The sequence below is a fragment of the Leuresthes tenuis genome, unplaced genomic scaffold (assembly GCF_036924035.1).
Source record: "Leuresthes tenuis unplaced genomic scaffold, fLeuTen1.0.hap1 SCAF_22, whole genome shotgun sequence".
NCBI classification, from domain to species: Eukaryota; Metazoa; Chordata; class Actinopteri; order Atheriniformes; family Atherinopsidae; genus Leuresthes; species Leuresthes tenuis.
This window is the reverse complement of record NW_027325376.1, coordinates 10,637,564-10,665,109: the sequence shown is the minus strand read 5'-3', so window position 1 is coordinate 10,665,109 and position 27,546 is coordinate 10,637,564. Positions and strand designations below refer to the sequence as shown.

Below are 27,546 nucleotides of genomic sequence, written 5' to 3'. Positions count from 1 at the left end.
AGCCGGGGCTTAACAGTTGGAAAGCCCTTCACTGTCCTTGTTGGAATAATACTCTCAACACAAAAGGTAATGGAATGGTTGAAAAAATCTGTTTTTGCAACTTTAAATGTAACAACTATTTCTTTTCTCATAAAGACTTTATTGTTAATATAATGTCAAAAATCCATGCTTGAATCAGAGAAGATTGGTCTGTGTTGTCATTAATATGTCCTGAAATGAACAGAGAAGAACAGCTTGAGTTATTTTGACATTGCTTGTTGACGTTTACCTTCAAAGATTTGAGTTTTTGTATTTTTTACTGTCTGATACTGACCTGCTTAAACCGGACAACTGAGCAGGCGTGTGTTGGCTGATCTGTGTGTGATTTCCTGAAAACATCTAAGGTTGGAAGGCCTTGGAGCCTCTCTTTTGCTGCTCCTTGTCAAACAGTCTCTCAGAAAGGACGAGTGAAATTATGTAAGAACCAATGTCACTGTAAGTTTCCTCCACAAAGACTTGTTAAATCTGTAGTAATGTCACCGGAACAATATCATTTCTTACAAATCTGGATGTTAAAAAAGAATGTCATAACATTTTTGCACATCTACAAATATTCCTAGTTGACATGGTTCATGTAAACAGAACTGACTGTTGGAGATCCTTTAAGTGTTCAAAGGATATTAGCAGTGACAGGCAGATAGAGGATGTCTGTCTCAGTATGGATGGTGATATCTTGGGAGATGTGCCTCTTTTGCTCAACTTCTGCCTGGGCTGCACACGTCGCAAACAGCTGAACCTGCAAGTCAACGTGCAAACCTGCCGCCACCTTGACAGACGACACAACAATACACAGTTTGTTATCTGTGGCATGATGCAAATTTTCAACAAGTTACCTTCTACAAATGCAAATGCACTTAACATCCGGGTGGAAACTTACAGGCCCAGGATTGTAGATGACACGGAGGCCCGAGGCAGGAGGAGGCTGTTTCACTTGGAACCTGGCAGCAACAGATCAAAATAAACCACAAACAGTTACAGGTCAAAGCTTTCCTCGGGACTTGAAGGTGACCCATAAACTACAGTTTGGGACATTTGAAACCATCTGTGAAGCTGCATATAAGCTCCTGTTCATTTTTGGGTGTATGATTTAGTATTTTCCTCCTTCCAGCTGCAGTTCAGCGCTCTACCTGCATGTGTCGACACCCACGTTCCTCATGATCACGGTAGTGGTGGAGGAGGTGCCCTCCTGTCGCACACCGAAGTCAACACTCGACGGGAGAAGCTGAAAGCCCCTCATTATGGTACTGGGATCAGTTAGAGAAATCGTTCGACACCTCCTCCTGACCGGCTCCTCTGTTGTCAGGAACTGGAATGGGAGGGACGTAATTATGTTATCAGGATGTAAAGAGCAAAAATATCAACAGCTCAGGGGGAAAAATAAAAGTTCTATATATTCTTACTGTAATACTGCCTTTAATATTCTCAAGATGTCACTTTGGGATATTCCTTATTATTCACCGTTACTTAGGTAATGTAAATATAAACTATGCACAAATACACTTTATTACCAGATTAAACATGTTCTTTTGATGAATTGCTGTAAAGATAAAAGAACATGTAAAAAAAAAACTAATTTTCATATCTATGCCACGAAAGTCTATGCAAACCTCACTTCCAGAAAACCAAAGAAGTTTTCAAAACTCATAATCATATGCTACCATCAAAGCTGTGCATTTTCCTGGGAGGTCTGCGGTTATTTCAGCAGAACAATGCCACACCTCATTCTGCACAACTTAAAACAGTGTGGCTTCATAGCCGCAGTGTGTGTGTGTGTTGATAAGTAAACACTGAATCATTTATTTGGTCTTATTACTTTTTAAAGGTTTTACTGTATTTAGAAAATGTCCCAACTTTTCCGTAAAAACGGTTTGCACACGTAAAGATGACTTTCAGATTCCCTAATTCTGCCTGAATGTGCATTTACATGCTGGTTTGGTATGCTGTAGGGTTTAGAGCCGAGGATGCAGGTCGGCAGTCTGACTTTAGTCCGTCTGGGCTTCCCAGTCACGTCCACCAGGCTTGGCTTGCATTTCCTTGACGAACCCATCAGACTGCTCTCACCTGGACGTGGATCACACACACAAAGACATCCATTTCTAACTAACATCCTCCTCACAAGCCCCCTGCAACATTCAGTGCAGTCCCTGACTAATTAAACCTTTCTATGGCTCTATGAGTCTTTTTAAAACAAACACAAAGGCTTGAATTTATTTCTGTGGGTCTTTTAATTTAATACGTTATCGGGGAACTGATTGGGGGATTCCCACAAAAACAGAGGAAGGTGAGGAACATACGAGCAGTCTGTGGTGTGGGGTTGGTGGGTCTACTTCCAGGCAACCCGTCACTTCCTGCTGCATGACTAAAGACAAAACACATCCTTAAAGTTTAGTGAGATAACAGCTGGTAATTCACCACAATCCTGTGCATAACAAAAGGAAACACTTAAACAATCGTAGAAAAACATTCCATTATTACCTCTCTGACTTGGAGGGAGTTGGGTTTAAGGGTCGTGGAGCTGTAGTGATGAACAGTTGTGTTATAATACGCAGCCTGCTTTCATTGAATGTAAAATCGATTGTTACTTTTCTCCAGTTGCCTTCAAATAGAAATTTCTGCTTGATAAAAATAAATCTATTTAAACCAACAAGAGCATGTATGTACAAACCACACAGGTGGCCCTTTAACACGATTCGGTTCCTTTCTGTAGCCTTTGGTAAATTCTGACAGAGTAATGACTTACTGCTCTCTGGCGGGGCCTCTTCCACGAGAACCTGAGCACAGCCTGACTTTGGGATCAGTTGGACTTCCATGGACAGACGCCCCATTGCAGGTATTTGGTGTCGTTGCAGATTCTGGATAAACAAGCAACAATGCGGCGGCTTTGTTTTTACAACTAATCTGACACTTGGCATAAGAATTTATTTATTTATGGTATATTAAGACAAAACATATCATACTTGGTATAGTGGATTGTTCTCTGGATGGAAATAAGGAACAACGCTTTTCTTCCTCAGAGCGTCTCTGTAAGTCGTCTCTTCTCTGATCTCCTGTCTGAAATACAAATGCAAGCAAAGAACATCACCGATGAGTTGATGACGAGTCAAATCAAATGCAGTTTTAACAATGATGGCTCCGCAGTTTTCTGCTTTCCTCCTTTTAAATCTTGCACCTTGCTGTTGGCAGCAGCAGCAGTTGTGGTAAAGCCTCTACAATGCAATGCTTTGACATTGAAAAAGATTATTTGGAACCACTGACTTTCTAACCCGATGAAACTATTTAAATCTAAAGGTTTATTCAAACAAGCAGACGAAAGAATTCTGCATTTATTCTGTTTACCTGTGTTTAGCAAGTCTTTCGGTCCATTTCAAATCCTTTTCGTCAGAGAAACTGACAAAGAGAGAGGACATTAAAAGGATTTTAGTAAAGTTTAAATTTAGCTGTCGTTTTGCTTTTTGTAAGCATAGATACCGTTGTAATCTATCCACACTGTCACTGGCCTCTGTGTCGGTGTCTTCTGTAACATCAGCCGATGCTCCGACACCTCGGCTGTACAGACTGGCTACATCTACTGAAGACAAATTAAAAAATAAATAAGTGAAACATACATTCCCCCAGTGTTTTCTGACCCATGACACTATTTTTATGGTGACTGGCACTGAAAATGAGGCCATCTTCCCCACCTGAAATCCTGGTATTAGCAGTGCGACTTACATCATCTTCCTCTGCAAAAGACTACAAAGTGCATTCTATTATAGATTACATTGTTTGCTTTGGTGAACTGTACGTGTGAGTGTGCGAGTGTGTTCACCAGTAAAAGATTGAAGAGACTCTTGGCATGGTCAATCTCCTCTTTAGATCGAGGGTCTTTCACTTTCATCTCTTCTGACAGCTGTTCTCTCTCCATCAAACTCTCTATGTATTCCTGAAGTGACATTCCAACATTTATCATATCCAAAAGTCACAATTCAGGTAACAAAAGGGCTTTTTGAACACATCAAAAGGTTGCTTTGTTATTTTTAGCTAACATATTGTGGCAAAACGTGTAAAAAAATAGGGGAAAAATATCAAATCATGAACATTTTTGACACGAAAGGTGATGAGTAGTTTTACCTTCAGTCGTAAGTCTACAGTATTTTTGAGTGGTGTGGTGAGTGGTTGGTGCTGGTAAAGTTCCCTAATCTCAAGGACTTTAGGGCAGCTCCTGGCAAGTTGATGCTGTGCTGCAGAACCAGCAGACCTCTCCCTCAGAGTCAGACCGAATCCCATGTTGGTACCAAATGGAGGACCTGGGCTCTTCTTCTGGAACAGAGAGAAAAACAATAAGGTGGTCCTTTTTCGTGTTTGGTGCTGGGCTACGTGTGCATGCATATAATATGTGTAAGAATATCTGTACCTCCACTGGAGGGAAGTCGTGCCAGCTGCGGTTTCTAAGGTTTGGAGGGGTGATGTCAGTGGTCTGTTTCCCTAGCAACCACGGGGACCACACACTTGGGTGGCTGGGTTTTAAGATAGTGATACCGAACTCATCTGGAACAACCATTTACACATAAGAAAAACATTGATAACAAGTTAAAACTATTGTTGTTAAAGGATCCCTTCAGAAAATGACTAACTTTGTGGATTTACAAAGTTTCTATATGTGCACCTTGTCTGTCTGGCAGTGGTTCTGTCAGCAACGCAATGGTGGGGTCAGAGTATGCTTGGTGGAGCAGCTCATCTACAGAGTAAGAACTCAGCAGTTCAGTGCCCGACCCGTCCTTGTGCACCAGAAATAGCCTAGATGAGTATTTCAGACTGTGAACGACAATGCTTTTCATCCTTTAAAAGCAACACAATGTCCCAGTTTGTTCAGCATCGCTGATGTTTTGGCTGAAATCTACCTGGGACGGTGTTCTTTGTGTTTTACAGGAATCTTGGTCATTTCTCCGTCCTCCTCCTCGTCTTTCTCATCATGTTTAAGTGTGCTTGGAGCAGGACTGAAGTTAAACACAGATATCTGCCCATCTTCCATCACCTGAAACACAACTGGTTATTGTTTTCCAAGACAACACAATACTGGTATTCTCTGTTCTGTTTTTGACTGACCTGGAAGTGGTTCCCATCATCATCTGTAACATCACAGGCCACTTTGTCCGTGTGACTCATGGTGTAAACTCCTGTTTGGTTGTTGGGGGTGCATCGCTTTGGGCTGGGGGTTACAAGTGGGTCAGAAGAGTACACACACTTTCCATCACTTTGAATCTGCAGAAAGCCCACACTGGACGGGAACACCTTGGGCACAAATGCACAAAGACACAAGCACAGATGGATATGATTATATAACTTCTGAAGAAAAGAGAGAACAAACAGTCTTACTAACATTTGAAAGGTATTACTTTTAAGATTTCATTTTCACATTAGTGCCATCTGTTGGTCACATGAGCACTGAGCGTGTGGCAGACAGCACAGAGATGAATGAGCTCAGTTTCCTTTGAGAAAAACAGTCATCCCACAAATAACCTGCACACATTACTTTAAACATGGCTGGGATCCTCGCTGTAGATCACACACCTCATACTCTCCTTTGTTGCTTCCAGTGATGATGGTTCCGTCTGCTAAAAGGATGTGAGCTGTGTGACGCTCTGGGTACATCATTACTGTGGCGAAGCCGTCCTTCTCCACCAACACTACCCGCTCTTTTGTGGCTACGTCTCCCTTTTCACTCTCACATGCACTCATCTTACCATTCTCAGTCGCAGTGTCCTCGGGAAACACACTCTGCTCATCATTCTTATGGACACTGCTGTGAGTACACCCACCCTCACAGCCATGACAAGCATTCCCGACACTCTTTCTGCTAATCTCATCCTCATTGTCACAAACACTACGGATATGTGCGCTCTCATTTATGCCGACACACAAGCCGCTCCTTGAACACTGAGAGGTTGATTTGAGAGTGACACTTTCTGGTTTCTCCCCTGGAAAAGTAAAAGATACAGACATGTCTGTGTTCATGGATATACTTGTGGGTTGCATATACTGTAATATCAGTGGCTAAATAAGTACAAGTAGTGAATATCAATGTTTCTGAGAGTGAATAAGTGTCTACTCTTTACTTGTGTTCAACAGATGACGTTGAGCAGCATTCAGTGGTCTGTCTTGGAGAAGGCTGGTGATCCTGGTTCCGTCTGCATGTTCCACAATTAAAGAGCCATCTGGGTCCTGGACAGAGACCACCAGATCCTCCCGGGTCAGCATCACCTGTCAGAAGAGCTTAGCCACGTCAGCGATAAAGTGAGGTTATCAAATTCTTTGTCAGTCACAGAATATGCAATTTTTTAGAAAGTTAAGTTAATTTTAGGAAATGTTGAAATATGAAAATGTCAAAATGGTGACCCGATTAACTTATGATGTAATACTGGATTCTTGCCTGATGGGTGATGGGGTCTGTAGCCTTAAAGGTGAGAAGAGAGGCAGTGGGTATGTGTTTGTGTGTGGTCCCAATGGTACAGATGCGATCTCCAGATGAACTTGTTGTTCGCCAACACCCTTTCTGAGTCTCAGTTTCATTCTCTGTAGTCTGATCTGTACACATACAAATAAAACATGCTGGAACTGTTTGACAAAGTGTCAGTTAAAGTGATATTTAATCATTCTTCTGGTCAGTGCAACATGACATTCATAAGAAGGCAGAGGAAACACTGTTCTGTATTTGGTTTTATGTGCAATCTAACCTTTCTTGTTATCCTGAGCTTCCTGATGAACGTTGTCTCCCTGGACTTCGGAATCGGGCACCCAAACTGGACCAGAATCCTGGCTGAAACTGACTGAGCCATCTGCAAACAGCACCTGCAGCACACAGAGATGCAGATAAAAAATAGTTTACTTGTGCAAGTTATGGTCCATTTTTCTGTACGATTTCTTTTTGTTGCAGCTCAGCCTGTACTTTCTGCCCTTACTAAATTCACATTGATGAATTCATTATCTGTGCCAGATAACCAAGAAAATTTAAACCACATATCATAGTTGGTGATGTGATCCAAAAAAGGACTTAAAAAAGACAGCGTTCAAGAGTCGGAATGGAAGAAAGGAGAGCACCAGTGGGAGAATCAGTGGTAAGAAATGGACATTTTTGCTTAAAGCCTTGAGATAAGCCCACTTTACTCACCCAGACTGAGAGCCGGACAGCGCTCATTTCCCTCCCAGTTTTACAACATGCACATCAAAGCCTAAGACAGCACCCTGCTATGCTCAGAATACATGCATAAAACCGTCTTTCCTTGAGTAGAAAATGGACCCGATAGTATGTGTGCCTGCACACACCTCCGTGGATCCATCTCTAAAGGAACGGATCACCGCTCCCTGGCTGGTTATAACACGACAAAGTTCCTCAGAGAGGGAAACGTCCGGAAGATGATGCTCTTGTCCTCGACCATGAAGAGGAAAGCTCTGTCTCACCAAAATATCCTTGTCCTCTGGTGACACCCCTAAACAACACATACACACACACACACACACACACATGATGTATTCACAGTTTGAGGATGAATATGGTTATGGAATGTTATGCTAAGATTTCAAACTTTTTAACTATCTGCATAAACTATTCATGTCGACAACAAAGTTGATGAAGGGGACACAGAGGACTCTAAGAACTGATAATGCAGGTTTTGAGTTGTTTTGGCTTCCTGATCAGCTGCAGCTCTGTCAAATGTAGTTTTAGAGAAGTAGTGCAGTAAAACTACACTTGCACACATCTGTGTAGGTGTGTTTATGAAGTGCAACGTCCCAGCACTGACCTTGAGTATCCTCTTGCCTGAATTGCAGTAGTAGGCCATTAGGAAGAGATGCATTCAAACTGTTGAATGGACCTGATGGCAAAGCTGGTGTGTCTTCACACTAAATGCAAACAGCACATGGTCGTTAGAGTAGACTGGATATATATGAATATTTTGCATATCTATGAATGGATGTGTACATGAAATCCACGACTCTGGAGGTCTGACCTGATTGGACTGGGTTTGCCTCCTGGAGGGAACTGACTCCAAGTCGGATCTCTTGGATTGGAAGGTGGAGGAGCAGAGAGGGTTGGGTTCCAGGGTGGAGCGTTCCCCTTTTGCTTTGTGGGAAGTCACTAGAACATCACCAAACAGAAATATAGTTATTGCTTCCTGCACTGTAAGGAAAATGCAATCATGTTTTACTCCCAACAAAAGAAATATATGGAGCCAAAAAGATTATGAAGCACTCAATAAGAATATTAAAGCTGATTTCAAAGTAAAGTAAAAAAATGTAATATGTAATATAGACATTACAGCTGTTTGTACACACACCTGTGCATTCTCCTGTGGGACCATAGAAACTGTAAGAAAAGTGGATTTCATTAGCTAGCACTGCTGAGAGGGAGCGCTGCTTTACTCTTTTCACCTGCATAGGCGCTGATACTGAAAAAGGAACATAAACACATAAATCATTCCAGTTTGTGCATCAGTACGCTCATAATAATTAGTCATTTTTGAGAAGATGGATTCTAAGAATTCTAAATTTACAGAACATGCATTCATGGACAGTAACTTAGGGTGTTGCTTCCTATTGTCCAGGATCTATACCTTTACATTCCTCCTTTAGATCTCTGGTTTTTTTTATGTCTCGTGGCTGAGAGGCAGGTTTAGCAGGATCAGCAACAACTTGGTTGATGTGTGTGTTGAAATGATGTCCATCCTTCTTCACAGTCAGCTTCATCAGGCTGGAACCTGGAGTCCAAACATCACAAAATTAGGCAGAAAAACGAATGCAATCCTTCTCCAAAGGAAACACCTTGAAGAGAAAAAACAGTTATGGCAACATTATAACTAAAATGTGGTTTTCTGAAGTGATTATCATGTTGTCCAAACGAGCTGTTTTACTGTTCTTTGAACATTCAAAGGCTTTGGTTTGTTTGGATGTAAGTTATTCTATTACAATTTAAAAGAACAACTTAGCTTAATACCTCCAACAAAGCTGACATTCTCCACAGTGATTTGTCCACCATCTGAGGGGAAGAGGTACTGGACACGGCCCGACACATGGATCAGCTGTCCATCCATGCTGTAGCCGGTAAAACACTAAATAAAAACACACACGCGTTAGATTCCATACTTAGAACTAACTGACTGTCAAGGAAGTCAACCCTTTATCAATTCCTAGGTTTTACACATCAAGATATAGTAAAAAATTGGTCTTGTTGTCATTAGATCTTAAATATTTGCCGATACAACCCTGGATGAACAACATATATAATGTTTAATGTGTCCTTATTTATTTAACAAAACCTAAGCCAAAATGCAGCGACTCTGTGTGCAAAAGTCCACCCTTATTGTTGTCATACAAATTAAAAGGGTAAGAAGCAGCCAAGTTTAACTGCTAGTTAAATGTACTTAATAAAAATTGACCAACAGCTAGTGTAAGCAATTGTTGCTGCTCATCAATCTGGGAAGGGTTATAGGCCCTTTTCCAAATAATTTGGAGTCTGTCATTCCACGGTATGAGAGATTATCCCCAAGTAGAAAACATCCAAGACCATCGCCAATCTTTCAAGGAGCGAACGTCCCAGCAAGTTCACCCCAAGGTCAGACTGTACAATGTTCAGAGAAAATGGGAAGAAGAAAAAAGCCCTAAAAAATAATTATTAAGCATGGTATGCAAAGATGTAAAAAGATGTGAGTCAAAGTTTCTCTACAACGATGTGAGAGACTGATAATGTCATTCAGAAAATAATTACTTCCCCTTATTGCTGTTAAAGGTGGTTCTACAAGCTATTATTGCACCATGTGGTGTACTTCATTTTCACATACAGATTCTCCATTGGCTTACCTGACAGTAAGACCTACTAATAACCTCTTTTTTTAAAACCATGTCCTGATAAATAAAGATTACAATTTAAAAAGTAAGTTCTTTCTTTTCAAGGCTGTTTGTTCAGTGGTTTATTTCAAACTAAAACAGGTAAAAAAGTGTTTGCTCTCACACAGGGTGGTTGCTCTGTCAGTTGCAGTTTTCTGATTTCTTTTGCAGAAATAATGGTCTCTGGGGCAGCCTTGGCTGAGCTGTGTGCTGTATCTGGCCTGCTTTTCTTGTCACCAGACAAAGCTTTACTCTTCTTGGTGTTTGCCTCCTCCTTCTGCTGCTGCTTGCCTTTCGGCAGATTCTCTTTCTTTGATTTTTTGTTCATCTCCTCCTTCAGTTGCTCCTGCTCTAACTTCCAGGCCTGTAACACCATGCACAGAATAACACATTCAAAGAGAGGGTGACGATGAATTAGTGCTCATGTTTGATTAAATCCGCTCTAATTAAAGCAGTCTCGCACGTGTTGACCTTTCAACTTTTCCATGTATTTCCATTGGTTCTTCGTTAGCTCCCAAATCTGTTTAAGATTTCACACTTACAGCTAAAAGAATTAGGCTGAAATTGGCATTAGAACACATCGGTTTAATAGACAGCACAACTGTAATAACACACAGATAATGGAAGAGGGATATTAATAAGCCCTTTAACTTTCACATGAACACGGTTTGACTCTCCTTGCTGTGTTTGTCTTGCAGAGACATGTTGCTTTTAGCTTATTTTTACAATATAGTTGTAAGTAATATTCAGCTATAGACTTGTTCATGTTTGCAAGTCCCCCTCTGTGAGCTTAACTGTCCTAAAAACCTCTTTTGTTCCTTCCTATATCAAACTTTAAACAATTTTGTTTGAGATTGTACAGATTTTGTAATATTTTCATGGTGTTTTACTATTGGGCGTGTCCAATGCACCATGTAATACCATGTAAGACAGTAAGAAAATTAGGAACTGTGCCATTTTTTGTGTGCATTTCTACTCTTGTGTAACTGTGAGGCATTTATCTGCGCAGCATTTGAGTTCAAGAAAAGATACTGCGAACATGCTTAAATGCACAGACTCGATGTGATTGAATTGAATATGTGAGCCACCAGTGTATGTTGCTTTAATCTCATGTGTGAGATGGTACTGACTTTAAGGGAATCTTTTCTGATGACTGGCTCCAGAGTGTCCTCCTTCTCTACAGAGTGTGCAGCCTTTTCATCTATCAGGAACAAAACAAAGTATTTACACGGTTGTATTAAGGATTATACTCACTCATTTGGGAAAATGCTTGGTCAATTTGCCAGTAAAAGCAAGCTAAATGGTAAGCTAAAAATGATGTATAGACCAACATGTATTTTGACAGAGTTTTAAGTTGAAAACTTGAACCTTCTGGAGATTCAGCAGGGCTCTGGTTTCTGACTTGCATTGCCTCTCTCTTAAATTCCTCCTCTCTTGTCCAGTTTGAAATGGTGTCTGCCACATGCTCCAGGTACTTCCTATGGAAGATAGTGAGGAAAATCTAGAGATGATTCTATTTGATTAAAACTTCAGGTCTAAATACTTCTGTGTGGAACCACTGATTTTATTTAATTAGTGGGAATAATCTGCATGGAGGTAACTATGGTAACCTCAGCCACATCCACAGCACATTAGTTCTTTGGCAAAATTAGAAACTCAAGGTAGTCCTAATAAAAGGCCTGTTTAGAATTCACCCGATAAGAGAGCACTCGAAAGTAAGATATGAAATCCTGACCTGAACTTAACATCGGTGTGAAGTCTTACATCCCAGAACTCTTTGGACTGGCGATGAGAATTCATGGGATTGTGGCAAAAAATGTACAAGAGGTTATTATGAGATCCTCTAAAGGTGTCAAGGCAGCGATATTCCTGTGAAGCCAACTGGAGAACCTAAACAGAATCAAAATCACACAAGCAATAAGTCATTTCTCAGACTTAAAACTCTTGAGGCACATTAAAGGAGTGGACTGAGACTTTTTTTATTCCTATATTCCTCAAGCTTGCATTTTTTTTGGCATAAATCCTGCACCGTTGAGTTTCACTTAGCTTAGACTGAAGTAACTGTGATGATGTTGAATGTGATACTGTGGCATTGTTCAACAAACTTTATATCGGTTTGTGTTTTAACAAAACACACCGAACGGGATGAGTAACGTGAAAAACCCAGTTCACCTGTGGGAAAACGCTAGCATCGTGATGTTCAGTATAGTGCCACTCGTACAGAGATCTCAGTCTACACTTCTGCATCTCAGATAAATCCAGTTGGCAACAGACTTTCCCGCTGAGCTGCTGAAAAGAAGAAACATGTAATATTATCAGCAAGTGGATTGCAATGAATGCTTGTTACAGGTTTTTAAACATACAAAAGATGTAAACCCTACCTCTTTGTTCGCAGGGTCTTCAGTAAGAAATGTTGGACCTATAGTGGAGATAAATTATGGCAGTGAAGTCAGGTACACTGAAATGCACATTTAGTACATAAGAGTCAGCAGTAAATATAAGCCAGAATAACTACATCTCAGTAACGGATTTAACCAGCGCAGTCACAGACCTTCATTCTGTAGGTTATGAAGCTGCTGTTTAGCGTAGGATAAAGGGTTATCCCAGGGGATAATTGTTGGCTGTTCTGCTGGTTCCAGAGCTCCCAGAGGTTTAGCAGTATTTGGTAATACACCCTGCTGGTCCAACGTGGTCAGTGTCATAGCTTCAAATACACTCTGATGAAACAGCCGCTCCAACTCTGGCCATGACATGATCTCTAAGTAAAACAATATTTATAATCCCATTCAGAAACCCAAACTGAGCAACATATCACTGTAAGTATGTATTCTGATTGATACCGATACATTTTACTGAAAAGCTAGCATGAAAATGTAGTAGTCTGAGGTGAGTTTCTGACCATCTGTGCAGTAGTGCTGCAGCTGCTGTTTGATTGGCTTCCAACAGGAGGTGCTGTTTCTCCGCTTAGCAACCGACTGAATCAGCTCCCAGGCTGGAGAAAACTTCATCATGGACAACTCCACCTCTGCTACATTAAAGCTGTGAGCCACCTATGAGGGTCACATGAATGTACATAAACACACTGTACACACTGCCAGACTATGAAGTCAAATCAATTCACTTCTTACTTATATAGCATCATATCACTGCAAATGTCAGATATAAAGTCCAGTTAAAGCCAATCATTCCAATTCATTGCAATGCAATCATGATCCAATCAAATTTAAATAATTCATATCTAAATTAGCTCAATTCGTAAAATGTCAATTACAAAAAAAAGCAGAGGAAGCGAACAGATTTTGTCAAGACTTTAGTTAGATTCAGTTACAACAGATCCTTCCCAACTCTTTTTTCCCCGTTTATCCACATGAAACTCACACTGATGTCCCTCAAGCGTAATGCCCTCTCATCATGGTGCCTGATAACCAGAGGCTGCCTAGTTTTCTTGTCCACTCCGCCAAACTTCTCTATGAGCCTCTAAAACAGATGAGACCTGAACTTAAAATAGAAACAGATTCCTGAATGTGAAGTGTTCACTGAAAACTGTCAAGGAAAGATAAACAATCCCAAAAAATCAGCTCATGAAAAATGGACTTTCACCATAAATCCACACATAGACTTGGACACCGCAGACTTGTGCGCATCGTGTAGCTTAGTGAAGCACAGAAAATATTAAATATGATCACTCCCTGTGTCATCAGCTGACTCGGTCATTTTTTTCTTCAATGTAATTTTCACCTATTGCTCGATCATCAGGGTTTAAAGAAACAAACAAACAAAAAAATCTTTAAAAACGGGGAAGGAAATACAGAGATTATGCCTTCATAAATGAGAAATGAATCAGTGAATTGATATATGAAACTGAAAATTAAATAACAAAACAAAATAAGTCCAGCTCACGTTTTCTTTACAGAAACAGATGCTTACCAACCATAACCTCCCACATGGAGACTCGGACTGAGAAACCACTTTTGGTGAACAATGCTGTTCTCTACTTTGATTATAGCACCCTCTTGTGGACATACTGCTTTATTGTGAGGCTCATCTCCAGTCAACTGTATGTGTAGTTGTAAGACACATTACAGTGTTTACCACCTGTGGACTGTTTCTCTGAGTCTTTATTTTTATTTATGGGAACATTTCAGAATGAAAGAAAAAATAAATCAAATTAGATTGTGCCTTTGGTCGTGTTTCATCAAGAACTTTATCACTAAACATATAAACTAAAAACTGACAGTGCCTCATATTTGCCTCATGTTTAAACATAGAGTTCTGTTAAAGGAAAACATTCCCGGGAATGAATAAGAATTCAAGTACAGGTTAAAACTCTACAAACATCTTGCACTCCATTAAAGACAGAAGAGCAGGAGATCGCCTCTCACATGTTGGCCACTCCTGTTGAGCGTTCCACCCACCCCCACAGATGTCACATCTACACCCACCCTGCCTCATGTGCGGTGTGTGGCGACTCCATTATCATGACGAAGAGCCAGTGGGGATTGGCTGTTCTGCTCTGTGAGCTTGCAGGCGGTCCTTCCCACTTAAATATGAGACACTTTCTTCTCTGAGAAGTACAAACGTTACAGAAAAAAAGAGATAACTGCATTGGCCGGGAATCGAACCCGGGCCTCCCGCGTGGCAGGCGAGAATTCTACCACTGAACCACCAATGCCGTGTACGGAGCCAACAAGGCACATTCCATTCTTACGACTGTGTAATACATATGTAATACTGTGTAATACCACTAAAATATGATGGTGCTTTACCTTCTTGTCTTCTTCCTTCTGTACAGTAGTTAAGAGGTTATCTAACATGCGACTTTTCTCCTCTTCTGTGTGTATAAAAGGCAGGAAGTTTTCCAGCATGCAGCTGACCAGCTGACAGTCTAACCAGGAACCAGTGACAGCTTGTGAGTCCTCAGCTACACTGGACAGGGTGGGCAAAGATTGCTCAGTGGAAATCACCACCTATACACAGATTGCACATGCATGAAAAACAGGAATGAGCCATCAGAGGGAGACAGAGCACAGTCTATTCCCCGAAAAAAATAATTCATGTTTATTCATGTGCTGACTTAATTTCCCCCAAACCGCTGAAGTCACATTTAGTAAGGGACACACCAATGACTTTCACACATACCTGCTCCAGCATACAGTGCAATATCAAGGGTACAGAGCAGGCTTCAGGGGGAACCAAGTCCAGTAGACTGCTATAGTAACACATATCCACATGCACAGAGAGAGGAGGCAGCTTGGTCTCTGTTCACACAGGGGACATGATAGAAGATTTAGAGACTGTCCCATAAATTTTAAAGTCAAAATCAGACAGTGTAATATACAATCAGAAGAAATAATAAATAAAAAAAACAAAATTTAACCTTTGTCTGCAGGGATTGGTTCCTGTATTAGCTTCTTCTTGGAGCGAGGAGTCTGGAGGACAACAGTTTGCACAACCTTACACAAAAAAGACACAAGGTAAAGCTTTGATAAACAAGATCGGTATAGCTACAATCAAACAAACAAAAAGCTCTTCACTGGATTGGTTATAGATTTTGGATTCAGTGTACTTTGCAGGTTAGCAACTGGGAGCCATTTTATGCAACATATGCACCGGGGCGGACAGAGCTGTCAACATCTTATGAGTTTAGAAACTGCTTCCAAAGCCATCTCTGCTGCAGCTCTACAACCAGCAGCATGTGAATTGTTTGAAATGGTATTCATGTTAGATGACCATTAGGGGCAGTACGACGAAAAAACATGACTCATCATAAGAATTTACAGCAGAGTGGCGCAGCGGAAGCGTGCTGGGCCCATAACCCAGAGGTCGATGGAACGAAACCATCCTCTGCTATAACAATATTTTCACCAAAGCACTCAACACTTCGTTATCACTAACATAGATAAACAGTTATATGATGTACAATTTGGATAAAATAAGACAGATAATTAAGATGCATATGTTTCCCTTTTTGTTACAATTTACAAACAAAACAGCAGACTTAAAGGCACAGAATATTAGTGCATGTAGGTATATCTAAGCATGTCTGTATATGTGCACCTCTGCAGGCTGTGAATCCAGATCAACAGCAACGGGCACATTGATGAGCTTGACGTTATCGCAGTAGTGCCGATGCTGCCTGCGCCAGCCCAGACATTCATAGATGAGATTGGCCACACCCTCGAAGATTCGGCTTCCCAACTCCATCTGGACACAAAGTCAACCCACATACAGACAAGAACATCGACTCAATTGAGAGCAAAACAGAACAAGTACAGACATAGCTTGAGAACGATAAGAACAAGTGTGACAAACAACAGATAACTTCAAATCAACAATGACAAAAGAGCTTCAAAACATAAATAAGTCCAGCTCACAACAGCCTCAGGGTCCTGTGTGTGGAAGGGAAGAGCAAGATCAGGGACAGCGTAGCTGAGTTGAACCACATCATGGAGCCTGGAGTTGGGAGGCCCACTCTCTAAAACTGCTCTCAGACCTGACCAAAATAAATCCAGCTTTCTGGCCTGCACGTCCACCTCTAAACCCCAAAGATAATGATGATGTTACATTAATAACAACACAACAATACAATAAGTATAACTAAATCAAAATACACAGATAGTTTAGAATTTTTGTATGTTCTATCATACAGTTTATTTTTTAAATCTGTACAGGATATGGATATTATGTACTGAAGACTCTTAACCTGCATCCAGAACTGGAGAAGCTCCCAGGCTCTGCTCAATGACCTCATCACTGTGTTGTTCCTGCTGTTCACAGGAGGTTTGGGTGTGCTCTGAGCACAGTTTGATGACATTTGCTACATGCACACCGACAGCATCTATCAAGCAAATTAGTTGCGGCTGGTAGAAGCCCACCAAGAGAATATAGTGCTGAGGACCACAGTCTGGCTCATCATCTAATGAAACAAACAGCTGCTTTACTGTTGGCATATTTTCCACATTTCAAATCACAACAGTGTATTGGGCTTCAGAACAGATGTAAATAGGATAAAACAACCTTCTCATTTGATATCACCTACAGAAGTGACACAGTCAAGCTACTCTATGGCAGTGTTTCCCAATCCTGGTCCTCAAAGCAGGACCTGGTCCTCAAGGCAGGACCTGGACCTCAAGGCAGGACCTGGTCCTCAAGGCAGGACCTGGTCCTCAAGGCAGGACCTGGTCCTCAAGGCAGGACCTGGTCCTACATGTTTTCCATGTTTCCCTGCTCCAGCACACCTGATTCAAATGAATGTGCTGGAGCAGGGAAACATGAAAAACATGCAGGGTAGTGTGCCTTGAGGACCAGGATTGGGAAACACTGCTCTATGGTAATAAAGAAACAGAGTTTTATGACACATAATTCTTGTTTTATATACCTTAGAGCTCTTGTTTTTACCTATGAATGTGGGCGGCTCAACATCTCCCCTGCGTTTGAGCTTGGTTTTCTTCTCCTTGGAATCTGCCACAGCTGGGGACACATCCTTCCCCTTTTTGTCAGAGCCCTTGGCCCCACCTTTGTCCTTGCTGTCAGAAGTAGGGGTGACCTTTTGATGGAGTTCACAGAAAACAAGAAAATGACAACTTCCTGTGAGCTCCAAGTCAAGCGATGGCATGCATTATCGCTCCATCACTTATTTTCCAATTCTTTTAAAAATGATCATTAAACTGTAAAAGAATAAAAACACAGAGTGGCTTTTCTAAAGAGCTGCTCACCTGCTCTGCTTCTCTCCTGTGCAGATCACTAGTTTTGATCTGTAGCAGCTCGAACTTCAGGATTTTTGCCATCAAGTCACAGGGAATCTCCTTTCCGGCATCCAGCAGCACCTTAGCCTGCTCTGTAACCTACATGAGACACAAATGCATGCCAAAACAAGCAATAAAGCTCATGAACACAGCTGATTTTTTTTAAGTCACTGACACACAATTACAAAACACTATTCCTTGCTAAATTGTATCAATTTATGTTTCTAAAACATCCCTACCTCATAGAACATGGGGACAACGTCAGGTTTTTTAGCTTTGGGATTTCCCAGCTCATGGATCTGTAAAGAGAAAGTTTTATTTGACAAAATATATGTGAGAACTGTAGTAACAGTGATAATACCTCAATTTGTTAGCAGGGATTAACATATGTCATAATCTATTCTGTGGCATACCTCAGTGAATCATGTCGTTTTCATTTAATATTGAGAAGAGTAACAGAAGATGGAAATAGACGTTGAGAATCTGAGGCCTAAGTATCAATGGATGGCTAACAGCGTAAAGATGTTTAGCTCGAGTCTATTTTCAAATGGCAGTTTGGAATTTAGCACGAATATTAACAAGCTCTTGACAATTTAAAACATATAGCACAGCGCGAAAATCTTTTGCACCCTCCATCAAATATAACAGGATGTCAACCCGTTTTCAGATTGCTCAGACTAACAATAAAAAGAGTCAGGGATACCCTTTCAATGGTCCTGTCCCGGGTTAACAAGGTGAAAAGTTTGCGCTGAGGTTTGTGTACAGCCAAAGACAGGGCCTGGGTGAGCTCTTCCTCCTCTGGACTTCTCCCAACCACCAGCGACACACAGGCCTTCCATGACTCCTATGAAGGACATGACAACAGGACTCAACCGCAATTCAAATACAAGCCCATAAACAGCTAATATCCATAATAACATGTTTCCTAACAGTCCCGCTACAAAGACTTCAGTTGTGTTAAATAAAATTGCCTCTCACAAAACCCCTAAAAAAATCTGAAACCTCAATTTAAACAGGTCACACGGTTTTAGTTTAAAGTTTTATTCGATATAACTGAGCCAAATTTACGGTTTTAACATCTCAGCCTCCAAAATGAAAAGTTTAAAACGCTTTATTTCACTTATGACAGAGTCTTAAGCGTTTGGTAGTAAACGTCCCGTTTTTTTTCTTAACCCTAATTTTCCCCTAACTGACATGGCGCGCGAACTCACCTTCGGATTGGCTAGTTGCACATGCAAGCTGTTAAAGCTCGTTAGCTACAATGTAGCGTGTTAACAGTAAAACTTAGACTGTAATTATAAGTGGTAAATATGTTTTCAACACACGGGAAAAAAAAGCAAAAAAACGAGGGTGACAAGACAACAAACCTCCTCAAATTGTGCACTGACGAGACCAGACTCCCAATTCTTGTTTCCAGCTTGAGCTCCAGCGTTGTTGGGCTTTTTACCAGAGCTCTTTTTAGCTGCCATTGGTGGCGTATTCGTTCAGTGAGGATGACGGAAGATGAGACGCCGAAAATGACCGAACAACACCAAGGCTAAGGCACGTTAGAAACTACAAGTTGTTAACTATATTGTTTGCGTTGCCCATAGTAACTTCACAACCGTGAAGTAACGTTGTCAAATAAGTGCTTCCTGTACACTTACAAAATAAAAGCATTGAGGACTCTCATGGTTTCTGTATGTTTGACTTAAATTATTTAATTTTCACAAAGAAAAAGCAGAAAAATATAATATTGTGTGTAAGCTAACTATACATCATTCGGTTTCCGTTTAATATAAATATTCCTAGTTTAAAGTTGATGTCTTTCCCATTGTCCACTAGGTGGCAGTAGAATACCTGTGATTTACATTACCTCTAAGATCAAATTCTTAAACTCACGACCATAGTGAAAACTTTTCAGTGACGGTGAGTAAAATCATTTATCTTAGTAGAGCCAAATAACATGGGTGTAAACATTCCACAGTCAAACTTCATCAAAGCCTGCAATGCGCACACATGTATGCAAACCCCTTTAAAAGTCTATTGATTTTACTTATGAGTAGCAATACTGCTTGATCAAGTCATTTAATGTACCACCTCTGCCACAAAGCTGTGTCCAATATCATGACTAATACTTGGTTTAACACCAGTACCAGAACCGTTGCTCAATATTTTCCATAAATCTAAAGGCTAGAATATAAATCTCTTTTTTAATCATAATAAAGGCAAAATGGAACAAGGGTTTTAGTCTTGCCGTGTTTTATGTAAAGATAGGGAGATTTGAATGTGAATTAATTGTATATTCAAGCGGAATGCATATAAATACACTGTTTCTATGATAATGATAGAGTAATATATACATGAGAATGATAATGAAGTGAAGTGTGAGAGGGACCATGGGTGGCCACTTCATCACATCCTCTCAAACAACAAATAAATGAGCTACAGCCATTCATGACAGAGATCATTAGGCTCTATTTTGTGGGTCTTGAATTGGTATTCAGTTCTTACAATGTAAAAGACCATTTGCTGTAGTTTTATGTCAAATCTGAAACATTTGTATACAATGGTTGGATTTTGTAAATAAAACAGAGTATGATCAAGTGTGTTTTAAACTGGGATTGAGTTTAGGGTGTTGCTACCTCATATTTCTTGGGGAGAGAAAGGGATATTACATTTCTTTCAAAAAGAACAAAAATCATCAGTGATCTAAAAGCATTTCCTGTTTGGCTGTCTGATTGTCAGCACAGCTCAGCTGACATTTCCAGAGAAAATAATCAGAAAAACTGAGACCAGAGATGTGTCTCGGCTCAGGAGTCGAAATGCCGGTAGTATTGTGTCTGTAGTATTTGTACATTTACATTCCCTCTCTATATTAGAGGCTTTTCTGGAATTGACTTATAAACACTAGGCTTTTCCTCATGAAACTCAAAAAGCGATTCTTCTTGCTCCATTTATTAGTGCTTAGTATGAAGTGTTTCATGCCACTTGTGACACCAAAGTCATGACTTGGCACACATTTTAATCTTATGCCCTTTGAACGGTTTTATTCATGCAATGGGATGACCTACCTTCAGCAGAACCCTATAAAAAAAGCAAAAGTGAGACAACGCCCACCTGTCATATGCCAGAGATATCCATGTTTCAAGCCAGCAGAGCATTAGTTATGGAGGCGTTGCAGGCTCTAAACCTTCCAGAGGCAGTGTCCTGTAAAGGTCACACACCAGCCAGATAAACATTGTAGTGACACTTATACAACGCTTCGTTCTCACTGCTGCAAACAGTGTAGCAACATCTTAAAATATCCAATTTTCTTTTTTTAGAGATACGCTGCTGTTACATTTGTGAGTCATGTGGCTCTCAAAGATATTTGATTTCACTCAACAGCAGTTGTAATGGTTTATTAAAGTTCAGTGTCCACTTACTGCTTAAGATTATGCATCTAACTTGAGTTGATAAATGTAGGTCAACATGCATAACCAAAACTAGAAGCCAAGACATATTTGTGCAGCACAGAAGACCAGGCACTCTGTTCTTAGGAAGTTACTTCCTGTACAACCTCAGAGTATCACTGACATGACAACATGTTGCAATCAGGATTAAATCAGCTACTCAAAGTACACAGCAAGCTTATTTAGATGAAATGTGGTCTCTTGAAATTCGAACATTCAGTAGCTCACAAGATGACTGATACAGATAAATGGCTGTGAAGGCAATGGAAAAAAAAGCAGGAAAAGCTGGACAACCCTGTCTTTCATGGATTACAAGAAATGCTCAAGTCTTTAAGTGCAGTTTGGCAAAGCAGATTTGAAACTCCACTCATCATAGCGCATGTTACCAACTGTGAGGGCAGATATGAATTTCGATACTCACAAAACGTCAGTGAGGATTAAACGGAAAAGCCATCTTCACAAAACCAGTGATTCAGGGCAGCATTCTCTGGATGGAGATTTTATAAACCACAATTTCACTTTACAATCTTATTTATTTCACATTAAATCACTTACCAAATATGAATATAACTTCATTCATTTTATTGTGAGGTGAACATATTTGTATTGCCTATGAGGTGAGATTATGGTGAGATCTGAAGAGCTCTCTGAGGCGTTCAGCATAATATGGTTGTGGGTCCCTTTAAGTCTGTCAATTCCACGGGAAAGAAAGCAATTAAAAAGTGGTATAGATCTCAAACTGATTATTTGTTCAAGACTGACCACCAAACCCAGTTAATAAGGTGAGCTGTGTGATGCTAAAACAAATCTACAGGAATCCTAAGGGCTCACGAGGACGTGCACCTAACTTTGCAACTGTTGGTGTCAAGTGCAGGCGTCAGCAATTAGAAAAAAGATCGCATACATTTGACCTATCTTGGAAGCATGCCATAAAAACCCTTTACAGAATATTGCCGGAAAACTACAGTTTGCAAATAAATGTGCAAAAAAAGGCCAGGCTCTCCTAATGTGCTCTGGACAGATTAATCAAAGACAGAGTTGTTTGGCAACACTTACAGTAGACTCATTTGCCACAGACCAAAGCCAGTTTTTCAGGAGAAGAACCTTGAACCAATTGTGATGCATTGATTCAGATGTGGTGTCGTGTTTTGGTGTTGCTTTGCAGCCTCTGGAAACCGACAACTTGGTCATTGATTTAATTCTATATCATGCCTTGTATCAAGGAGTGTTTTGAGATAATGTGAGATCATCTGTCCAAAAAGTCGAAGTCAAACTGGAAATGAAGATTTCGAACAGAAAAATGATCCTCAGAACACAAACAAATCTTCCAAGGGATGGCTGAAAAAAAGACCTGAAAAGTTGTGGGGAAAAAAACACAACTTAAATCCTTCCAGTGGGTTTTGAAGTAGGCAGGAATTGGACATAAAGGAGGGGTACAAAATTTGAGGAAAAGCTGTGTTCGAGACTGATAGACATTTATGCAAAATACCTACTTACAGAATACCAGTTTTCTAACCCTAACCCACATCTATTGTTATCTATTTTAAAAAGCTACTGAAATAGTTAATTTTTCTCATGTTTGTGAACTGTAAACACTGACTGAAAAATCCTGAAAATGAACATAAAGTCATAATGATAATTCAGAGAAAAAGAGTTGTTGTTTACGTATTATACATGCAAAACAGTACAGATAAACATATTTGGATCATCAGACACAGTGAGTCCCCGCGAGATATGCATACTCCCTTCAGCCAAGTTCATCAGATTTCCATCTTCCAAGAAACAGGCTGTTAAACAGGTCAGGAGGAAACATGGGAACGAGCCCAGCATATCTCTCAGAACTCTGATACAAACAGACCGATCCAGTGACTCTGACCCCGTAGGGATGGAGGGGCAACTCAAAGCGGGCAAACATCTGTAGTCAGAGGACATGTGATCATCTCCTCAGTAAGTAAGATTGACTCTTCTCAGCTGTGGCTGCAACGCCCGCCTTTCACAACTCGGCACTGTAACCCACACTGTGCAGGCTGAGATGAATCATGTTGACACTGAGGCTCTCAAGAGCCACCAGCAGATTCACGAGCTTCGGCTAATAAGCTGCCAATGTCAGTACAAACGAGCACACATTCTTTTGGAAGTAGCCCTTCAGTACTTTTCCATGAGGCCTAAGCTACATTAATTGTGTTGGAGCACTGTAGGAAGACGATGCCACCTCCACATTCTCATGGATGTAAAACACCGTAAGTTATCACATTGACATAAGATTTACATTAAACACCACTGGAGGGTTTATAGATTAAATAAAATCTTAATATAAAGCTACACATTGAAACATTGGGCTGAATCTTTAAGTAGCGTAGCTATATGCTAATCAAACTTTTATAAAAAATACTGGAGCCAGTGGAAAACCAGCTTAATAGCTCAGCTTAATAAAGACAGGAAATGCTGGTCAACATCTTAGCCTAACTTTGAGCATCTCTAAAGCTCAAGAATAAGCTTTGTTTGGTTATACAACAAAAAGCTTTAACATGAAACAACTCAAATACATTAACACAATAACCATGGATGAAACAAAATGTAGAAATCTGGGAGTCAGTGCAACCTATAAATCATCACACATTTGTGGTGGTAATCAATATTGATTGTGTTCCTTTAGCCCACAGCACACTTTAGTGAGGTCTCCACAGGCTTAATAGTGCAGATTTGTAATGCTGGCCCACATTAGCAAAGCAAGACAAAAGGATCAGAGGTTGCCAAGTGTGACAGAGAATATGAGCAGTGCTGCTTTGCACATCATGTGATCCTTTCTTTAACCTGCTGGAACTGTGTCGGCCTGCTCAGTGCGTACATTACGTCACTAAATAATTGGTTACTTATACACAAAATGGTAAATCTTCATGTTGGTAACCTACTTTCTTGTACCTCAATTGCATTTTCAAAGGTTTTTGCAAATGTGCAACCCAAGTGAGAGAAATCATTTAACGGTCATGGGTCAGACTAACAAAAGTCCCAGAAAAGTTGAGGACATACATTACAGTGAAATGTGACACACTCCAAATTCACAGAGGCAGCATGGTTCGACACTTTTATTTCCCCAAATGGAAATGTGAAATTAAATAAGTTTGCACGTTTCTGTGAAACCTCTTATAGACTTTCCACTCTTCAGAGCAAAAGCGTGTGGCTTTTATGTCACTCTGTAAATGCTTGTCATATTTATCAGAACTAAGCACAACACATTGTTCACTCTGAAAAAGCCGGCTTTGTCCCCCTTTCAACAGGCTTGGCCCCAACTGCGCGACAGACTAAACAAAATGCTCAAAGGGAAGACACAGAACAGGGTCGACAAATGCAAATGGATAGTTTATTGTCCAACAGACACGTAGTTGCCTTCCACATTCAGTCAACAAAAAAAGAGCAGACCTAAAAAAATAAAAAAGGACTGAAGACATTTGGGTGAACCAAACTTTTAATTATATCAAGGTTCTGCATTGGAAAAAAGGTGCATCCGACGGAGAAGGTATAAAAATAAAAATTAAAACATTCACACAAAGACGTCGCTGTGATCAAGTGAAGAATCTATATTTCTATGAGTTTTAAGGCATTCACATTCCCAGAGTGTGAGGAGCCCACACCATGATAGCAGCATCTTCACAAGTCTTAAAACACCCACAGCCCCGAACTCACAGCATTGCACAACAAGCTACATATGGCCCCCCCCAAAGACTACATGTCCGCCTCCTAGTCAAGCCAAGGAGCGTTTACAGCTGCTGAACATTCAACGCATCTGGAAACACGCAGACGCATCAACAAAGTGGCTAGTGTCTTTAACAAGTGTACCCACAGAATGTCCCTAAAAAAAAAAATAAATTAATTAACAGTTTTACATTCATTTGCAAAGAGTACATTTTAAAATAGTGATCGAGCTACATTATGTTCTGGGTAGGAGGAAAAAACATAACAAAAACATCCAGAATATGACAATTATGCTGATTAAAAAAATTACTTTGAGATACTGAAGCAAAACCAAGAACCACTGAGCTTTTTTACGGGTGATCTTTTAACCTCACATCCCATGCTGACTGGCTAACAGTTGAACTGAAACGGTTGTACAAAAACACTGTAGAAAATGTGACGCCACTGGGGGCGGCACTTACATTTGGGCTAAAGTGCATCTACCCACAGGAAACCCAGTTCTCAACTGTAAACTCTCTTGGAGTTCAGCACTCCTCTACCACGGTACCAGCCGAGGAGGAGTACAGTTTTTTCTTGACGAGCCGGAAACCTGGACTCAGTTTAAGTGCGTGCCGGAAAGTCGGGGCAAAGCAGGAGCCCATGAAGAGAAAGTCCCGCAGGCTGGGCCAAGCGGTGCCGTCCTGCTTGAACACAAGAGTCAGCTCAAACGTGGGCACCACTGTGGCATCATAAGGGATGCTCTCGAGCTGCTTGCAGCCCTTGTCCAGCTCCAAGTGGACGTATAAGACGCACCCGCGCAGGCCACAGGGCTCACAAGATGCCAGCCGCAGGACTTCACGAGCCATCCGCCGCGTCAGCTTCTCTGGTACCAGCACAGAGGAGCAGTGCAGCGTTGTCTTCTTGGCCCGTGACAGGCAGTTTTCAAACATCTTGGCCAGCTGGTGGCACGTTCTATCCTCTATGACGTCTGCAGCCCTCTGGGGTTCAGTCAAGCAGTGATCCCAGTAGTCCAGCTCTGGGAAAACAAGTTGAAGAGTGAGGCACCAAAAGCAGCTTTCTCATGTTTAAAAAAAAAAAACCCAACATATGCATTCACCAAATATGCATATGCAAAATGCATAATAGATGGTCATGTCATGTGGTCACCATGCAGAACTAGACAGTTTTAAACTACTAGTGATTGAGGTCTGACTTTGCATGCCCTCTGGTTAGAGTGAATCATGAGAAGAAGGATGTGCTTGATGCATTGAATGGTACAAAAACACATAGAAAAGAAATGTATATATATATATATAACAAACTAAAGGAGAAGAAATAAACATTTAGCTGTGGGCATAAGGCATAAAAACACTGTAAGCTGTGCCATAGTCGCAGGCTATTGTGCAGGCAGGCTGATATGATGACTTCATCTCCCCGCCCCCCTGCTGCAGCCATGCACCACACAGTGATAAACAAGCACAACTGGAAATATCCAGGCTGGATACGCTGACAAACCCACCTCCCCAAAAAAACAGCACACAGAAAGCGCCAGTAAGCTCACCTTTTTCAATGCAAGCCTGGTCATATCTTCTTTCAACCAGCTCCGAAATACATTCGCTGCCTTTGGTCTTCAATGTGCTCGTTGCAACCATGATGGTAATCTTAACTTGCGGTTCTTCTGCGATTTTTTTTTTTTTTAAACAAGCTGCCTGAAAAACAAAGGCAGTAGGGTCTATAAATCAGTAGCAGTGGACCTATTTTAAGCAGCGACAACAACAGCGAAGATTATTATTTTAGTAATTAACTGACGCTCTTTAAGCAAACCGGTATTTTATTACTCTCAAATGAACTCACTTGAACATTTCATTTTAGCTAGCAGACCATTGACCATTTTAAATGACTCACCTTAAACACTATTTAGTGCTAAATAAATTAGTTTAGACGGTTCCCAATAAATACTATCACACAAACGGACCACCTCTCCTCTTGCACACGTACACTGACACACAAACACACTGCATCAAGTGAGAGGTGTGAGGAATATTTAAACCCTCTTCTACTCAGCTGACCAGAGGGTTTGACCAATCAGAACACGGATTTATAGGCGGAACCACAGCTCTTTTACAATTGGCTAACAAAAAGACGTCGAATTAAATAATTGACCAATTATACTCGTGGAGAACATTTATGTTGCTACGTGGGCGAGGTAACTTGCTGTCCGTAGCTTGTGAAGATAATTTTTCTGTACGCTTTGAAAAATGGACAACGGCGTTTTAGATTCCACATGTCTGGCCTCACATGGATGGAAAAGCATGATTTTTTTTCAATTCTACTGTTAAAATGAAGTTTTGTGATCTGACTCCAAAAGTATAGTCAGATCTCCAAAGTAAAGTTTTGTAGTCACCCCCCTTCAAGTACAAAATAACCAACAAGTCCACAGCAAGATATCTTAAATTAAACCTTTATTCTATTCTTTATTCTCAGAGGTTTAATTATACAACAATATGAAATTATTTGCAAAATGTTAAAAATATTTCCCAGATCTGTCTAACTCAAATGAAAACCAGCACATGTGGCATTTGAAGAGGGAGAAAACCCTTTGCCTGGACTAATGAGCCAGCATATCTTATCTTATTGTGTTTGTGTGTGCATGTGAGTGTGTGCATTTTGCAGGTAAAACACTGGGGACAGTTGCTCAGCCCGTCAGCAGTTTATCTCTCATCACACACTGTCTCAACAGAGATTTTCTTGCAGTAATTAGATCTGGCTCTCTGGCCCCCAGCAGCTCTGCTGGCTAA

At 40.7% G+C, this 27,546-nt stretch overlaps 2 protein-coding genes and 1 non-coding gene across 3 annotated transcripts; all 3 read right to left on the bottom strand.

The window, feature by feature from the left end:
* Positions 1 to 145: 145 nt before the first annotated feature.
* Positions 146 to 19,187, bottom strand: spag17 (sperm associated antigen 17). The gene is given in 48 exon segments (XM_072376733.1): positions 146 to 210; positions 314 to 805; positions 917 to 977; positions 1,167 to 1,345; positions 1,964 to 2,100; positions 2,334 to 2,398; positions 2,515 to 2,554; positions 2,780 to 2,891; positions 2,997 to 3,090; positions 3,376 to 3,426; positions 3,508 to 3,607; positions 3,720 to 3,771; positions 3,848 to 3,961; positions 4,150 to 4,338; positions 4,433 to 4,566; positions 4,685 to 4,815; positions 4,920 to 5,053; positions 5,125 to 5,310; positions 5,590 to 5,996; positions 6,135 to 6,279; positions 6,449 to 6,603; positions 6,753 to 6,867; positions 7,342 to 7,505; positions 7,818 to 7,951; positions 8,008 to 8,152; positions 8,352 to 8,462; positions 8,628 to 8,771; positions 9,008 to 9,122; positions 10,022 to 10,261; positions 11,028 to 11,098; positions 11,266 to 11,375; positions 11,633 to 11,787; positions 12,070 to 12,186; positions 12,279 to 12,316; positions 12,449 to 12,655; positions 12,797 to 12,947; positions 13,276 to 13,374; positions 14,664 to 14,864; positions 15,037 to 15,155; positions 15,275 to 15,350; positions 15,955 to 16,101; positions 16,272 to 16,432; positions 16,601 to 16,813; positions 17,296 to 17,443; positions 17,613 to 17,741; positions 17,882 to 17,941; positions 18,346 to 18,486; positions 19,010 to 19,187. Coding segments are annotated over 47 exon segments (6,255 nt in total). The 5' UTR covers positions 19,112 to 19,187; the 3' UTR covers positions 146 to 210; positions 314 to 649.
* On the bottom strand, positions 14,499 to 14,569 carry trnag-gcc (transfer RNA glycine (anticodon GCC)). Its single transcript has one exon. It is a non-coding gene; the product is annotated as a tRNA-Gly (tRNA).
* A 5,445-nt stretch (positions 19,188 to 24,632) lies between the features above and the next one.
* Positions 24,633 to 26,753, bottom strand: LOC140281814 (DNA damage-inducible transcript 4-like protein). The gene is made up of 3 exons (XM_072376313.1): positions 26,654 to 26,753; positions 26,310 to 26,457; positions 24,633 to 25,784 (listed from the first exon to the last, which is right to left on the bottom strand). Exons 2-3 carry the CDS (start codon positions 26,398 to 26,400, stop codon positions 25,294 to 25,296), a joined length of 582 nt encoding a protein of 193 aa, XP_072232414.1. The 5' UTR covers positions 26,401 to 26,457; positions 26,654 to 26,753; the 3' UTR covers positions 24,633 to 25,293.
* Positions 26,754 to 27,546: the final 793 nt, after the last annotated feature.

Bases quoted from the DNA above. Each gene is read 5' to 3' on its own strand.
- LOC140281814 (XM_072376313.1), bottom strand. From the start codon at position 26,400: ATGGTTGCAACGAGCACATTGAAGACCAAAGGCAGCGAATGTATTTCG. The intron at 25,785-26,309 runs GTGAGCTTACTG...TTGTTTTCCCAG, and splicing joins CCAGGCTTGCATTGAAAAAG to AGCTGGACTACTGGGATCAC.